The sequence below is a fragment of the Thecamonas trahens genome (assembly GCF_000142905.1).
Source record: "Thecamonas trahens ATCC 50062 unplaced genomic scaffold supercont1.6, whole genome shotgun sequence".
Lineage (NCBI taxonomy): Eukaryota > Apusomonadida > Apusomonadidae > Thecamonas > Thecamonas trahens.
In genome coordinates this window covers 115202-130950 of record NW_013657674.1, presented here as the reverse complement: position 1 = coordinate 130950, position 15749 = coordinate 115202, and the positions used below count along the sequence as shown (strand labels likewise).

The 15749-nt window shown below is 64.2% G+C and overlaps 2 protein-coding genes across 2 annotated transcripts; one reads left to right on the top strand and one right to left on the bottom strand.

The window, feature by feature from the left end:
• Positions 1 to 269: 269 nt before the first annotated feature.
• AMSG_01490 (dynein heavy chain 2) lies at positions 270 to 13466 on the top strand (the record flags this gene model as incomplete). The annotated part of the gene is made up of 2 exons (XM_013906089.1): positions 270 to 7652; positions 7691 to 13466. The coding sequence occupies 2 exons, from the start codon at positions 270 to 272 to the stop codon at positions 13070 to 13072; spliced, it is 12765 nt and encodes a 4254-aa protein (XP_013761543.1). The 3' UTR covers positions 13073 to 13466.
• AMSG_01489 (vacuolar proton pump subunit F) lies at positions 13214 to 14532 on the bottom strand (the record flags this gene model as incomplete). Its single annotated transcript, XM_013906088.1, has 1 exon — positions 13214 to 14532. The coding sequence occupies one exon, from the start codon at positions 14530 to 14532 to the stop codon at positions 13231 to 13233; it is 1302 nt and encodes a 433-aa protein (XP_013761542.1). The 3' UTR covers positions 13214 to 13230.
• Between the last annotated feature and the right edge of the window lie 1217 nt (positions 14533 to 15749).

The following is a 15749-nucleotide window of genomic DNA, read 5'->3' as shown; positions in this document are numbered from 1 at the left end:
ACCCCTTCCCCTTTCTCCCGTACCCCCCCCCTTCACCCACTCACTCACTCACCCCCCCCTGCCCCTCTCCCTGACCATAGAGGCGGACGCCCCAGAGGAGTTCTGGGCGCACGCCTACGAGGAAGCAAGTTTTGCGGCCGCTGGCTGGAGCAGGTGCACAGGTGGCGCTACCAGCGACGCCGCCGACGTTGCCGCCCATCGCGCGCGGGGCGCCTTCTGTCCGGGCTGGGGCTCGAGTCCGGGCCTCGCGCGACCGGCATGCCGGGAGCATGCAGCGCGGCTACTACTCAGAGTATCTGGGCTCGTTCCCGACCGACGACCTGCTGCGCGAGTCGACGTCCGGGCCCATGGGTGCCGAGTCGAGCGACTCGGCCCACGTCCGGCGCCAGCGCCCGCCGTTGGTCTCGTCGTTCCGCTCGACCCGCGGCGTGTCCGGCGTGACGCTGAGCAGTGCCGCCAGCGGCGACGTGGCGCCCGCTAGCCGAGCGCGAAGCACGCGTGAGGCCGCCGGACTCGGGACCGCTGCTGTCGACGCGTCGGCGTATGTGACTGCGCCGTCGGCGTCGCGGACCCGCGGCGCAGCCGCACTGCACGTGCTGGCGCAGGCCGGGGCAATGGTCGGCGTGCCTGCGTCTGCGCTCGAGCCCAAGGTCATGTCACAGTTTAAGACTGCGCCGGGCAAGACGCCGCGCAAGATCGAGATTGAGCGGCGGAAGCGCGAGTATGCGGCTCAGGATCTGGAGGAGCTCCTTGCGGCGCAGGGTGTTGACTACCGGCTGAGCGAGGCTGAGCGCAACGCGTCTGCCGCGTTTCCGTCATACCTCCCACTCGAGCCGTTTGACGACACCGAGTTTGAGGTCCGTACGCCGCGCGAATGGCTGGAGCTCGGCGTGGAGAATGGGGTCATGTGTGGCGTGCCTGGTGCGGCGGTGGTGTTTGACAGCGCCGGGTGCGGCTCGTGGGTGCCGGTCCTCGTGGTCGACTACTCTGCCGAGGCCGAGGCGTACGTCGTCGTCCCGCGTGGAGCGACGCCGGCGTCGGCGGCGTACTCGCTCGTACACCGCATCCATCTCTACTTTGTGGCCGAGTCGCCAGCCAACTTTGCGGCGCGTGTGGGCGCGGCGCACCGGTCGCGGCGTGACGCCGAGGCGCTTCTGCGGTACAACCTGTACATCGACTCGATGCCGACAGCCGAGCTGCCGTCGATGACGCAGGGAACAGTCAATCGGATCCTCGAGTTTTCGGTGGCCGGCGCCGCGCCATCGGCGTCACAGCTGACGCTGCTCGAGTCGCTGCTCTCGCAGGTCGGCGTCGATTACGCGCGGGCTATGAACAAGATCATCTTTGACACTTCGCGGAAGGATCCTGCCCAGCACGACCAGTTTGCCTTTCTCACCCTCCCGCCAGACCCTGAGCCAGCGCCTGTCCCGCTCACCGGCGCCATCACCATTCCGGGCTTTGACTACGAGGCTGCATACTCGGGCTTTACCTTTCTCTCGTTCCTTACAAAGTCGGAGGTTATTGCGACGACGGCCAAGGTGCGGACCGAGTGCAACAAGGTGCTGCAGCTCAACTTGTTCAACAACCACGTGACCAAGTCGCTGCGGCTCGACGAGTTTGAGACAATGCAGAACCAGGCGGCGGTGCATACGCTCAACCACCTCAAGGACAACTGGAAGACTAATCTCAAGAACGCCATTCGCGGCACTCTCAAGGACGTCGGCAAGGGCTGGTTCAACCTCAACGAAAAGTCGCGCGAGGTCTACGAGATCTCCAAGCTCAAGAAGTTTATGGTCATGGTCAAGTTTGTCATGCAGGACACGCTCCGCTCGCTTGCCCTCGACTCGCTCACCTCGTTCCACAACCTGGTTGTTGGCTCGGCGCCGGTCCACGTCGACATTGCCTCGCCCGGTGAGGTCGACGTCGTCTTTGGCTCGACACCCATGCCAGCTGCCGCCGCAGGCCTCGCTGCGCACAAGTACCCGCTGTTCGCGGTCGACCTTGTTGTCCGTGACGGCCAGCTGGTGTACTCGACCAAGCCGTCCGCCTTTGAGGAAGTGCCTATTCTCCTCTTTGAGCGCGCCATCTCGCTCATCCAGGACCTCCCACAGCTCGAGCCCGAGGTCCTGCAGGAACTGTTCTGGGCGACGAAGCCGGTGCTCGAGTCGGTCTCGCGGCACGATCCGGTTGTGCTCAAGCTCCGGGCTGCCATGGTCGGCGCCGTGGCGCGGTCGACTGGCCCGCTCGACGCGTACCTTGCGCAGTACGACGAGTACGCCGGCCTCATTGCGCTCGACCCACTCGAGGCCGTTCGCCAGCTGGAAGACGACGCGGCGTCCGGTGCCGGGCGCCCGCTCACAACAGCCTACCTTGCCGAGCTCATCCAGGACCACCGCGTCAAGCAGGCCGAGCTCGAGGAGCTCGTCCCGCGCTCGATCAACATTGGCATGTTCCGAGTCTCGTGCGAGCTTGTCCGCAACATGCTCATCCGCAAGCGGCGCGACCTCGGCCGGCTCCTCCTCGACCTCCTCGCCCGCCGGACCCGGGCCAAGGCCGACACCTTTTGCGAAGAGTTTGAGGCCGTTGCGGCGAGGCTCCAGGTCCGGCCGACCAAGATTGAGGAGCTTGTTGACATGGAAAAGTTCCTTTCCTCGGTCCCGCTCTTTGTCGACGAGCACCTCTCGGCGCTCGAGGAGCTCAACTCGGACTACGCCGTGCTCGAGGAGTTCCGCTACAACCTGCCGCCGGACGACTTTAACCGCAAGTGGGCTGCCGCCGGGTGGCCCAAGTCTGCGCTCGAGATGGGCGAGACGACGACGCGGGTGCTGGAGAAGGACCGTGCGAGGTTCGAGAAGGACCTGGTGAGCGATCAGGAGGCATTCGCCGAGCGGCTGGAAGAGCTCGCCCGAGCCGTCGCATCGCTCACCAAGTACACCAAGCTCGACGAGGTCGACGACGCCGCCGCCGATGTAGCCAAGCTCGAGAAGCAGATTGCGTACGCGCTCGACAAGGTCCAGCTCTTCCACTCGCGCGAAGTGCTGTTTGAGCGCGAGCTGACAGACTACGACGAGGTCTCGGGTGTGGTCAAGCAGTTTGAGCCGTACCAGAAGCTGTGGACGACAACGGCCTCGTGGCTCGAGTGGCACCAGTCGTGGATGCACGGCCCGTTCTCAGAGCTTGACGCCAAGGACATGCAGGCCAAGCTGACTGCAGCCTGGTCGTCAATGTTCAAGCTGGTCAAGGTCTTCAAGGACGCGCCAGGCTGCCTCGCCGTGGCGACAAGCGTCAAGGGCCAAATGGATGCCTTCAAGCCGCACGTCCCGCTCATCATGGCGCTGCGGAACCGCGGCATGCGCGACCGGCACTGGGAAACACTCGAGGACAACCTCGGGATGTCGGTCCGCCCGACCGACGACGCCTCGTTTGCCGAGGTCGCCACGCTCGGGTTGGAGGCCCATCTCGAGGCCATCGAGGAGGTCGCCGGCGTCGCGTCGCGCGAGTATGGCATCGAGTCGGAGCTTGACTCGATGCTCGCCACTTGGGAGTCGACAGTCTTTGAGATTGTCGAGTACGGCGAGACCGAGACGTACATTCTCCGCGGGACCGAGCCCATCATCCAGCTCCTCGACGACCACATTGTCATGACCCAGGCCATGAGCTTCTCGGCCTACCGCGAGCCGTTTGAGGACCGCATCGGCAAGTGGGAGAAGAAGCTCGAGCTCATTCAGGAGACCATCGAGGAGTGGCTCCTCTGCCAGAAGCAGTGGCTCTACCTGCAGCCCATTTTCTCGTCAGACGACATCAACCGCCAAATGGTGGTCGAGGGCAAGCGCTTTGCCACCATGGACCGCATGTGGCGGAAGAACCTTGGATCTGCCGCCGCCGCGCCAGGCGTTCTCGCTGTGTGCAAGGACGCCAAGCTGCTGGACTCGTTCCGCGAGTGCATCAAGCTCCTCGACCTCGTCCAAAAGGGTCTCACCGAGTACCTTGAGACCAAGCGCGCCATCTTTCCGCGCTTCTACTTTCTCTCCGACGACGAGATGCTCGAGATTCTCTCGCAGACCCGCGATCCGACCGCTGTCCAGAAGCACCTCTCCAAGTGCTTTGAGAACATCGGCTCGCTCACCTTTGGCGAGGACAACATCATCACCGCCATGTCGTCGGGCGAGGGCGAGACCGTGCCGTTCATCGAGCACTTTTATCCCAAGGGCAATGTCGAGAACTGGCTGCTCGAGGTCGAGCGCGTCATGAAGCTCTCGGTCCGCGACGTCATCAAGAAGGCCGTCGGCGCTTACCCCAAGATGGCGCGGACCGAGTGGGTCGCCCAGTGGCCGGCCCAGGCCGTCCTCGTCGTGGCGCAGATCTACTGGACGCAGCAAGTGACTGCCGCCATCCGGACCGGCACCTTGCCCAAGCTCCATGCCATGCTCGTCCAGCAAATTGACGAGCTCACCATGATGGTCCGCTCCGAGCTGCCCAAACTCGTCCGCAAAACCATTTCGCCGCTCATCATCCTCGACGTCCACGCTCGTGACGTCACCGCCCGCCTCGCCGAGGCCCACGTCGACTCAGTCACCGACTTTGAGTGGATGTCACAAATGCGCCAGTACTGGGAGGACTCGAACGCGGTCATCAAGATGGTCAACACCTCGTTTGTCTACGGCTACGAGTACCTCGGCAACACCGGCCGCCTCGTCATCACCCCGCTCACCGACCGGTGCTACCTCACCCTCACCGGCGCGCTCCACCTGCAGATGGGTGGTGCGCCGCAGGGCCCGGCCGGTACCGGCAAGACCGAGACGACCAAGGACCTCGCCAAGGCGCTCGCCAAGCAGTGTGTCGTCTTCAACTGCCAGGGCACCCTCGACCACATTGCCATGGGTAAGTTCTTCAAGGGCCTCGCCTCGGCAGGCGCCTGGGCCTGCTTTGACGAGTTCAACCGTATCGAGCTCGAGGTCCTCTCCGTCATTGCTACCCAGATCCTGCAGATCCAGCGGGCTATCCAGACCAAGCAGAAGCGGTTCCTGTTTGAGGGCGCCCAGATTGCGCTCGACCCAACGTGCGCCATTTTTATCACCATGAACCCCGGGTACGCCGGGCGCGCAGAGCTGCCAGACAACCTCAAGGCCCTCTTCCGCCCTGTCGCCATGATGGTGCCCGACTACGCCATGATTGCCGAGATCATGCTTTTCTCGTTTGGCTTTTCCGAGGCCTCGCAGCTTTCGCGCAAGATGACCGCCACCTTCCGGCTCTCTTCGGAGCAGCTCTCGTCGCAGTCGCACTACGACTTTGGCATGCGTGCCGTCAAGACCGTCATTTCTGCCGCCGGTAACCTCAAGCGCGCCGATCCGTCCAAGTCGGAGGAGATCATTCTGCTCAAGGCGCTCAAGGACTGCAACGTGCCCAAGTTCCTCGCCGAGGACCTCGTCCTGTTCAACGGCATTATTTCAGACCTCTTTCCGGGCGTGGTCCAGCCTCAGGACTCGTACGGTGCGCTCGAGTCAGAGCTCGTTGCCGCGCTCAAGGCCCAGGGCCTGCAGCCTGCGGCGCAGTCGATCCACAAGTGCATCCAGCTGTACGAGACGACTGTGGTACGCCACGGGCTGATGCTCGTCGGGCCGACCGGCGGCGGCAAGACCGTCACGTACCGGACACTGGCTCGGGCCATGACGGCGCTCGCTGGGCAGGGCCCGTTCACCAAGGTCCACTACGATGTGATCAACCCCAAGTCCATTACCATGGAGCAGCTGTACGGGTTCTTTGACCCGAACACCCACGAGTGGACCGAAGGCGTCCTCGCCAACATCATCCGCGAAGGCGCCGAGAGTGAGACCGGCGAGAAGCGGTGGACCGTGTTTGATGGGCCAGTCGACGCGCTGTGGATCGAGAACATGAACACTGTGCTCGACGACAACAAGAAGCTCTGCCTCTCGTCCGGCAAGATCATTCGCCTCTCGGACGCGCAGACCATGATGTTTGAGGTCGAGGACCTTGCCGTTGCTTCGCCAGCTACGGTCTCGCGGTGCGGCATGGTGTACATGGAGCCGTCGGGCCTCGGTCTCCAGCCGCTCATCGACTCGTGGCTGGCCAAGCTGAGCCCTGCGTCGCTCGCTGAGAGCGTGGCGCCGGTCTTTGCCGAGCTCTTCAACGCACTCGCCCTCCCTGCCCTCGCCTTTGTGCGATCGTCGCTCGTCGAGCCTGTTCCGACCGTCGACAACAACCTCTTGCAGTCACTCATGCGGCTGCTCGACGCGTTTATGGCCTCGCTCGTTCCGCCCGAGGGCGGCGCGCTCCCGCAGGCTGCCGTTGACCGCATCGTCGCCCTTGCGCCGGCGCTCTTTGTCTTTGCGCTTGTGTGGTCGATCGGCGCCACGTCGGACGCCGCAGGGCGTTCGGCCTTTGACGCTCACCTCCGTGATGCGCTCGTGGCTGCCGGTCCGCTCGCAGCCTCGGTTCAGCTCCCGGGCGCTGGCCTTGTCTACGACTGGTTCCTCGACTTTGCGGCCGGACTCAAGGTGTCAGCCGGTGGCGCCGCGAGCGGCTCTGCGCTCGCCGAGACGCACGCGGCAGCCGCCGCGGCTGGCGGCGAGAGTGAGGGCTCGGGCTCAAGCCGTGTCTCATGGGTCCCGTGGATGGACACCATTCCGCCGTATGCCATCAAGCGGCGGACAGCCTTTGCCGACATCATTGTGCCGACCATCGACTCGGTCCGTTACACGTACATGCTTGACGTCCTGCTGCAGGCCGGCTCGCACGTGCTCTGCGTCGGGCCGACCGGGACCGGCAAGTCGTCTATTGTGGGCGACAAGGTGATCAAGCACATGGACAAGAACTTTGAGTCGATTGTGGTGACGTTCTCGGCTCAGACGTCCGAGAACATGACCCAGGACATCCTCGACTCCAAGTTTACTCGTCGCCGGCGTACCCAGTACGGGCCGCCGGCCGGCAAGCGGTTTGTCATTTTTGTCGACGACCTCAACATGCCGGCCAAGGATGAGTACGGCTCGCAGGGCCCGATCGAGCTGCTGCGGCAGTGGATGGACCATGGCGGATGGTACGACCGGTCGTCGCTGACCTTCCTAGAGATTGTAGACATTGTGTTTGTTGGCGCGCTCGGCCCGCCGGGTGGCGGGCGGTCAGCAATGACGCCGCGGTTTAAGCGGCACTTTAACCTGCTCTCATTCACTGAGCTCTCACGCGAGTCGATGAGTCGTGTCTTTACCACCATCATGGACTCGTTCTTTGGCTCGTTTGTGCCCGAGGTGGCGAGCTTGACAAAGTCGGTGGTCGAGGGCACCATCTCAGTCTACGCCTCGATCCAGGCCGAGCTGCGGCCGACACCGTCGCGGTCGCACTACACGTACAACCTCCGCGACCTGTCCAAGGTGGTCGAAGGCGTGGTACAGGCATCGCGTGAGGCGGTGCAGAGCCGGGCCGAGCTGGTGGCGCTCTGGGCCCACGAGTGCACCCGGGTCTTCCATGACCGTCTCGTCGACGCGCACGATCGCGAGTGGTTCAAGGGAGAGCTTAAGAAGATTATGGCCTCGCAGTTTGGCATGCGGTGGCTGGACGTGGCCAAGGATCTCGGCCTTGCCGCACGGAGCAGCAGCTCGGCGGCCGGAGCCGTGAGCGGCGCAGAGCTCGACGACGTGGTCTTTGCCGACTTTTGGTGCCCAACGCCGATCCCAAGGTGTACGCGCGGGTGGAGGACATGAGCGTGCTTCTCCGGGTGGTGGAAGAGTATCTTGAGGAGTACAACGCGACGCAGGAGAATCCGATGAACCTGGTCATGTTCAACGACGCCATTGCCCACATTTCACGCATTGTGCGGACCATCCGCCAGCCGCAGGGCAACTGCCTGCTGCTGGGCATGGGCGGGAGTGGGCGGCGGTCGCTGGCGCGGCTTGCGGCGTTTATTGCCGGCTACGAGGTGTTCTCGATCGAGATTTCCAAGAGCTACGGTGTGGCCGAGTGGCACGAGGACCTGCGGAGGATGTTTATGCTTGCCGGTGTGGAGGGCAAGAGCCTGGTCTTCCTCTTTGCCGACTCGCAGATTGTGCACGAGTCGTTCCTGGAGGACATTTCGAACATTCTCAACGCCGGCGTGGTGCCCAACATTTTCGGACCCGAGGAGGAGGAGGCCATTCTGGAGACGATGCGGCCGGTGGTGCAGAACTTGGGGATCAAGGTGACCAAGACCACCATTTTCGACCACTTTGTCAAGCGGCTCCGGGCGAACATTCACTGCGTCCTCGCCATGTCGCCCATTGGCAACGAGTTCCGGACCCGGATCCGGATGTTCCCCTCGCTCATTGCGTGCACCACCATCGACTGGTTCTCGCGCTGGCCGCTCGACGCGCTCGAGTCTGTGGCGAACAAGTTCCTCGCGCCGGTGGCTGCCGAGTACTCGCCGGCGGTCCACGCGGCAATGGTCGACTGCGCGGCGACGATGCACGAGTCTGTGGTCGGCGCGTCGGCCAAGTTCCTTGTGCAGGCCGGGCGGTTCAACTACGTGACGCCTGCCTCGTACCTCGAGCTGCTCAACGTGTACGAGAGTGTGAAGAAGACCAAGGCCGAGGCGTTTGAGACGCGCAAGGCGCGGCTGGAGGTAGGCTTGCAGCGGCTGGTCAAGACCCGGGCCGACGTCGAGGTGCTCCAGGAGGACCTCGAGGCCATGCAGCCGGGCCTTGTGCAGCTCCAGAAGGAGGTTGAGTCGACTATGATCCGGATCAACGGCGACAAGGAGTCTGCCGCCAAGTCGCGGGTGGTGGTCATGCAAGAGGAGGAGGAGGCGCGGAAGAAGGCGCGCGAGTGCGAGGACATTGCGGCGTCGGCCAAGCGTGACCTCGACGAGGCGCTGCCGGCGCTCGACGCCGCGCTCGTTGCGCTCTCAGAGCTCGACCGGACGGATCTTGTTGAGATCAAGGCGATGCAGAACCCGCCAGCAGGCGTCAAGATGGTCATGTCCGCCACGTGCATCATGTTTGGCAAGCGGCCACAAAAAGTGGATGTGCCTGGAGCCATCGGCAAGAAGCAGGACGACTACTGGCCGGTGGCGCGCCAGCTCCTCTCGAACCCGATGCAGCTGCTCAACTCGATGTACGACTTTCCGAAGGACAACATTCCCGAGGCGACGATTGCCAAGATCCAGCCGTACATTGAGGATCCGGACTTTGAGCCGGAGAAGGTGGTCCGCGTCTCGGTGGCGTGCAAGTCGATCTGCATGTGGGTCCGCGCAATGGAAAAGTACCACCAGATCTCCAAGGTGGTGGCGCCGAAGCGACAGGCGCATGCCGAGGCCAAGGCCTCGCTCGATGCCACGCTCCTCTCGCTCAAGGAGTCACAGGACAAGCTCGCCGAGCTGGAGGGCTCCATTCTGGAGCTCGAGCAGCAGTATGAGGACTCGGTGAAGCGGAAGGAGGACCTGCAGGCGCAGGTAGAGAAGACGAAGCAGCACCTCGCGCGGGCGCACAAGCTCATCGGCGGCCTTGCCGACGAGAAGGACCGGTGGAAGGAGGGCATTGCCGACATCGAGGGCTCGCTGCACGCGTTGGTGGGCGACGCCCTCCTTGCCGCAGCTGTCATTGGGTACCTAGGCGCGTTCACGACACCATTTCGCGAGGAGCTGGTGGCGGGGTGGCTGGCCAAGATGGGCGAGCTGGACATTCCGCACACGCCGTCGTTCTCGATCCGGACGGTCCTTGGCTCTGCCATTGAGCTGCGGGCGTGGAACCTCGCGGGCCTGCCGAACGACACGCTCTCGACCGAGAACGGCGTTATCGTCAAGTACTCGCGCCGGTGGGCGCTCATGATTGACCCGCAGGGCCAGGCGAACAAGTGGATCCGCAACATGGAGGCCGAGAACGGGCTCGACGTCATCAAGCTGTCAGAGAAGGACTACTTGCGGACGCTGGGTAACGCCATCCGGTTCGGCAAGCCGGTCCTACTCGAGAACGTGCCAGAGAGCCTGGACCCTGCGCTCGAGCCTGTCCTCCTCAAGCAAGTGGTGGAGCGCGAGACCGGGCCATGCATCAAGGTCGGCGACCAGGAGATCCCGTACCGCGACGACTTTAGGTTGTACATCACGACCAAGCTCCCGAACCCACACTACAAGCCGGAGACGTCGACCAAGGTGACGCTGCTCAACTTTACCCTCTCGCCTGAGGGTCTGGAGGAGCAACTGCTCGGCGTGGTGGTGGCCAAAGAGCGGCCGGATCTGGAGGATACCAAGAACCACCTGGTCTCCTCAAACGCCAAGATGCGGCAGGAGCTTGCCGAGATCGAGGACCGGATTCTGTTCCTCCTCTCGTCAGCCAAGGGCAACCCGCTCGAGGACGAGGTGCTCATCGACGAGCTCGCCAACTCGAAGAAGGTCTCGCTGGAGATCAAGCAAAAGGTGGTGGAGCAGGAAGAGACCGAAGTGGAGATCGACGCCACGCGGCGGCAGTACCAGCCTGTGGCGGTCCGCGCGCGCATTCTGTTCTTCTGCATCACCGACCTGGCCGCAGTCGACCCGATGTACCAGTACTCACTCAACTGGTTCATGGGCCTGTTCTCGGCCGGGCTGGCCAACTCTGAGCCCGACGACGAGCTCGGGGTGCGGCTCAACAACATTTCCGAGTATTTTACGTACTCGCTCTACCGCAACGTCTGCCGCTCTCTGTTTGAGCGGCACAAGGTGCTCTTCTCGTTCCTGCTCTGCACGCGGATCCTTCGCGGAGCGCAGCCGGACTACGTCGATGCCGACGAGTGGCGGTTCCTGCTCGGCGGCTCGTCGCTCATTCTGGAGGAGTCGAAGAGCAACCCTGCGCCCGAGTGGCTGACGCAGGTTGCGTGGGAGGCTGTGCAGAAGCTCGAGCTTGTGCTCCCGCGGTTCTCGGGCTTCACCGCGTACTTTGTGCGCCACATTGAGTTCTTTGCCAAGTACTTTAACTCGAGCGCACCGCACAAGCTCGAACTCCCGGGCCTGTGGCAGGAGCGGCTGAACGCGGTGCAGAGGATTGCGCTGCTGCGGTGCCTGCGGCTGGACAAGGTCGCCGGCGCGGTGGAGGACTTTATCGCGGAGGAGCTGGGCAAGGAGTTTATCATTCCGCCGACGTTTGATCTCGCCTCTGTCTACCGCGACTCGTCGCCAACGACGCCGCTAATCTTTGTCCTCTCGCCGGGCGCGGATCCCGGAGCAGACTTGTACAAGTTTGCGGTGGAAATGCGGTTCTCGAAGAAGCTGGCGACTATTTCGCTTGGCCGTGGACAGGGCGTGCGTGCCGAGGAGATGATTGCCGAGGCGATGGAGCGCGGGACGTGGGTGCTGCTGGAGAACTGCCACCTCGCGACGTCGTGGATGCCGGACCTCGAGCGCATCGTGGTCTCGTGGCAGCCAGAGAAGATCCACCGCGACTTCCGGCTGTGGCTTACCTCGATGCCGTCGCCTGAGTTTCCGGTTGTCGTCCTGCAGGAGTCTGTCAAGATGACCAACGAGCCGCCCAAGGGTGTGCGATCGAACCTGCTGCGGACGTACGCGTCGCTGGAGGAGGGTGCGCTCGACGACTCGAAGAACCCGCGGGTGTGGCGCAAGCTCCTCTACTCGCTCGCCATGTTCCACGCGGTCATCCAGGAGCGCCGCAAGTTTGGCCCACTCGGGTGGAACATCCCGTACGAGTACACTCGCGGCGACCTGGCCATCTGCATCCGGCAGCTGCACATGTTCCTCGAGGCGTACCCTGCACCGCCGTACCGGGTCCTCAAGTTCCTCGCCGGGCACATCAACTACGGTGGCCGCGTGACGGACGACATCGACCGGCGGACGCTGATGACCATCCTGGGCGACTTTTACACGCCCGAGGTCCTCGACTCGCAGTTCCGCTACGCGGGCGACGACGTTTACGCCAACCCAGAGGCTGACACGGTCAAGGGTGTGATGGACTTTGTCGAGGCGCTCCCGCACAACGACCCGCCACATCTGTTTGGCATGCACGAGAACGCAGACATCACGTTTGTGCAGAACGAGGTCGCTGCCATGTTTGCGGCAATGGTCAAGCTGCAGCCGGCGGCGACGGCAACGGCGGCGGTGGCATCGGCGAGCTCGGCTGACCTCAACGAGAGCACAGAGGCCGGTGCGACCAAGGGCGCTGATGCGGCCAAGAGCGCCAGCGCCGGTGCCAGTCTTTCGGTGGAGGACAAGGTCAAGGCAACCGCGGTGGAGGTGCTGGAGCGTGTACCGGGGCCGCTTGACGAGAGCCTTGTCTCTGCGCAACACCCGCTGGATCCGAAGGAGTCGATGTCGACGGTGCTCATTCAGGAGGTGATGCGGTACAACGCGCTGCTGCGTGTGGTCAAGCAGTCGCTCGGCGACCTGCTCGACGCGCTCGACGGGCTGGTGGTCATGTCGCTCGAGCTGGAGGAGATGGGCAACTCACTGTACCACAACCAGGTGCCCAAGATGTGGGAGACGATGGCGTACCCGTCGCTCAAGCCGCTCTCGGCGTGGGTGGTCGACCTCGTGGCGCGAATGGAGTTCATCGCGGGTTGGGCAGCGCGCGAGGGCAACCCGACGGTGTACTGGATCTCGGGCTTCTTCTTCCCGCAGGCCTTCCTCACCGGAACGCTGCAAAACTATGCGCGCAAGTACCTGGTCTCGGTCGACACGCTCTCGTTCGAGCACGTGGTCATGACCGAGACCAAGGCCGAGCTGGAGGCCGCCGGACCACCCGAGGACGGTTGCTACATCTCGGGCCTGTACATGGAAGGCGCGCGGTGGTCGCAGGACGCCGGCGCCATTGTCGACTCGCGCTCTAAGGAGCTTTACACCCTCATGCCGGTCATCTGGCTCAAGCCGGTGCCGGACAAGCCCAAGCCGTCGAACTCAGTCTACGTCTGCCCGGTGTACAAGACGCTTGCCCGTGCCGGTGAGCTCTCCACCACCGGCCACTCGACTAACTACATCACCTCGATTGAGCTCCCGATCAAGGTCGCCAGCCAGGGCGAGGCCGACGATGGCGACGACGAGCTTGTTGGCGGTGGGGCCGAGTGGGTCAAGAAGGGTGTCGCCATGTTCTGTGCGCTCAACTACTAACTAGCCGCGAGCGATCATGCAGGCGCTGTGACGCGCATCTCAAAGTGAACAACGCAAACACAATACACAGTTTGACGCAAGTCCTATCACCGCGCGTGGCAGCCGCCACGCGCCGGCCGATCGGTATCGCATGACGGCGGCTCGAGGTGAGAAAAGGCTCAGAGGCGACGGCGATGAAAGTTAAGCTCGGCTTCGACCATGCGGGCCTTGATGAGCTCGCGGGCAGCCGAGACCTGCTGCTGGGTGCCGGAAAAGGTGACGCGGCGGCCCGAAGCGTCGGGCGCAACCTCTGAGCGGTTCTGGATCTTGATAAAGGCGCCCGAGGCGGTGCGGATGGAGCGGATGGCGGAACCGCCGCGGCCTAGAATAAAGCCGACGAGGTGGTGCGGGACAAGCATGTGCTCGATGATCTTGGCCTGGATGCGGGCAGCCTCGTGCGGCGAGGCCGGTGGCGGCGGCGAGGGTGCCGTCGGCGGCGGCGAGGTCCCGGCGCGGTTGGAGAGCATCGACGCCATCGTCGACATTGATGGCAGAAGCGGAGTAATCGGCGCCGACGACGGTGTCGGCTTTGACTTTGACTGGACGCCCGGTGGCGGGCCGGGCGGCGGGCGGGGATAAAGCGGGGCCGACGTAGGAGTTGGTGCCGGCGGAGCGGCCCGCGCGCCAGTGCGCGGATCCGACCCGGACGGCGCGCGGGCGTCGGAAGCTGGGCGAGTGGCCGGGGGGGTGGCTCGGGTGGCAGCCGCGGCAGCCGAGGCCGAGGAAACAACAGCGGCCGCGGCCGCAGCGTAGGCCGATCCCGCGGCGTTGTCGAAGAGTTCGTCGATGGACGAACCGTGGTGGACAAAGGCGGCGGCTTTGGCGTGTCCGCCGCCGCCGTGGAGGGCGGCGAGGGCAGAGACGTCGATGGCCGGGTCGACGGTTCTCAGCGACACCTTAATCCGGCCGGCGGCGGCGTGGTTGGTGTAGTACACGAGGCCGATGGGTGCGAGGCGAGCAAGCTCGTTGCCGAGCTCAGACATGTTTGCCGAGGCGTTGAGGATGAGCGTCTCGTAGCCGTGAAAGGCGCGGAAGCCGGCGGTGGGAAGCTGGCGGGCAACGGCAGCGTCAATGTACGAGCGGATGGCTGAGCCGCGGGCAATGAATCGGTCGAGCTCGTCGTGGTCGAGCAGGGTTGAGAGGAACTGGAGCGAGAGGCGCGGCTGGGCCTTGAGGGCGGCGGAAAAGTCTGCGGCGTTGGGCAGGGCAAAGCGCCACAGATCGGTGTCCTGGATGTACTGGATGAGGAGCGGGGCGTCGGCCTCGGCCACGCCAGGGTGAAAGTACTGCCACGCCAGCATGGCGCCGGAGCGATCAAAGTCGAAAAAGGTGCGCTCAAAGCGGCCGGCCATGGCCACAGCGGCCGAGGTGTGGTGATCAAGGACGACAAAGTTGGCGGAGACCGCGGCGACGTCGCGCATGTCGTCGGGCGGGAAGCAAAAGTCAAAGATGGCCACGCACTTGCCGCGGATGCGCTCCAGCGGGGGCGCTCGCCGTGGCCTATGGCGATGTATTCTGCATTCCCGCCGAGGACGCAGTGGGCGGCAAAGGCCGAGCCAATGCCATCGGGGCAGCCACGATGGAAGATGACAACCTCAACGTCGCCCGGCGGCAGAGTCAGCGCCGCGAGCGCTACCACATCGGCCGGCTGCGGCTCGTGGGTGATCTCCGGGAGAGTCGAGACAAAGGTGAGCGCAGGCGGCGGGAGGGCAAAGCCCGGCGGGCGGTCATGGGCCGGTGGCGTCGAGCGGGTGGCGAGCGGCGAGTGTGGCGATGATAAGCCCGGAGACGAGGAGGAGGAGCATGAGGAGGAGGAGCAAGAGGAGGAGCAGGAGCGGGTGGGCGAGGCCGAGAACGGCGAGTGGTGGGCTGCGCCGGCCGAGGCTGAGGCAGCGGAGGCTGACGAGTCCGAGTCCGAGGACAAGGTGGCGGTGGTGTTGGAGACTGTCCCCGACGAGTGGGTGGATAGGTGGCTTCGGGGGGCGGGCATGGGGGAGGGGGGGGAGGGGGAGAGGAGAAGAGTTGGGCTGGTGTGACAGGAGGGGCACATTGTGTTGGGAGGGGGGGGGGAAGGGGGGGAGGGGAGGGGAGGGGCATTGGTTTGTGGGTATGAGGGGGGGCTGCATCTGCCCAGCGATAGGGGGTGGAGGTGGTGATGGTGGTGTGAGCGATAGAGGGGGGGGGCGGGCGAGCGGCGAGGATGGGGAGGGCCGCGGATTGGTGCCAGGCCTGGTTGTTGGGGCCTGGCTGCTGGGGGGGGCCTGGCTGCTGGGGCTAAGCATCGCGCTCACCGGTGACGAGAGCAACGCGCTGCATGATCGAGTCATGCTCAACCGAGTACGGGTGCTCCTTGGAGGGGATCTCAAGGATGGCCGGGATGGGCTCAAAGTAGGCGTCGAGGAGATGACGGATGTCGTGGGCAATGTGCTGGTTGATGAGAAGCACAGCAATGTCGTCACGCGAAGTGAATCGCTTGAAGGCGTCCTCGAGCATCTGCACGGTGGTCTCTACAGGCGGGCAAAGGGAGAGGAGGGCGGTGAGGTGGGGGGGGGGGGTGGGCGGTGGGGTTAGGGCGGGGGCGTGGGGTCGAGGGGTGGGGTGGGTAGTGGACGGGGGTGGGTGCGCTACCAGGATACCA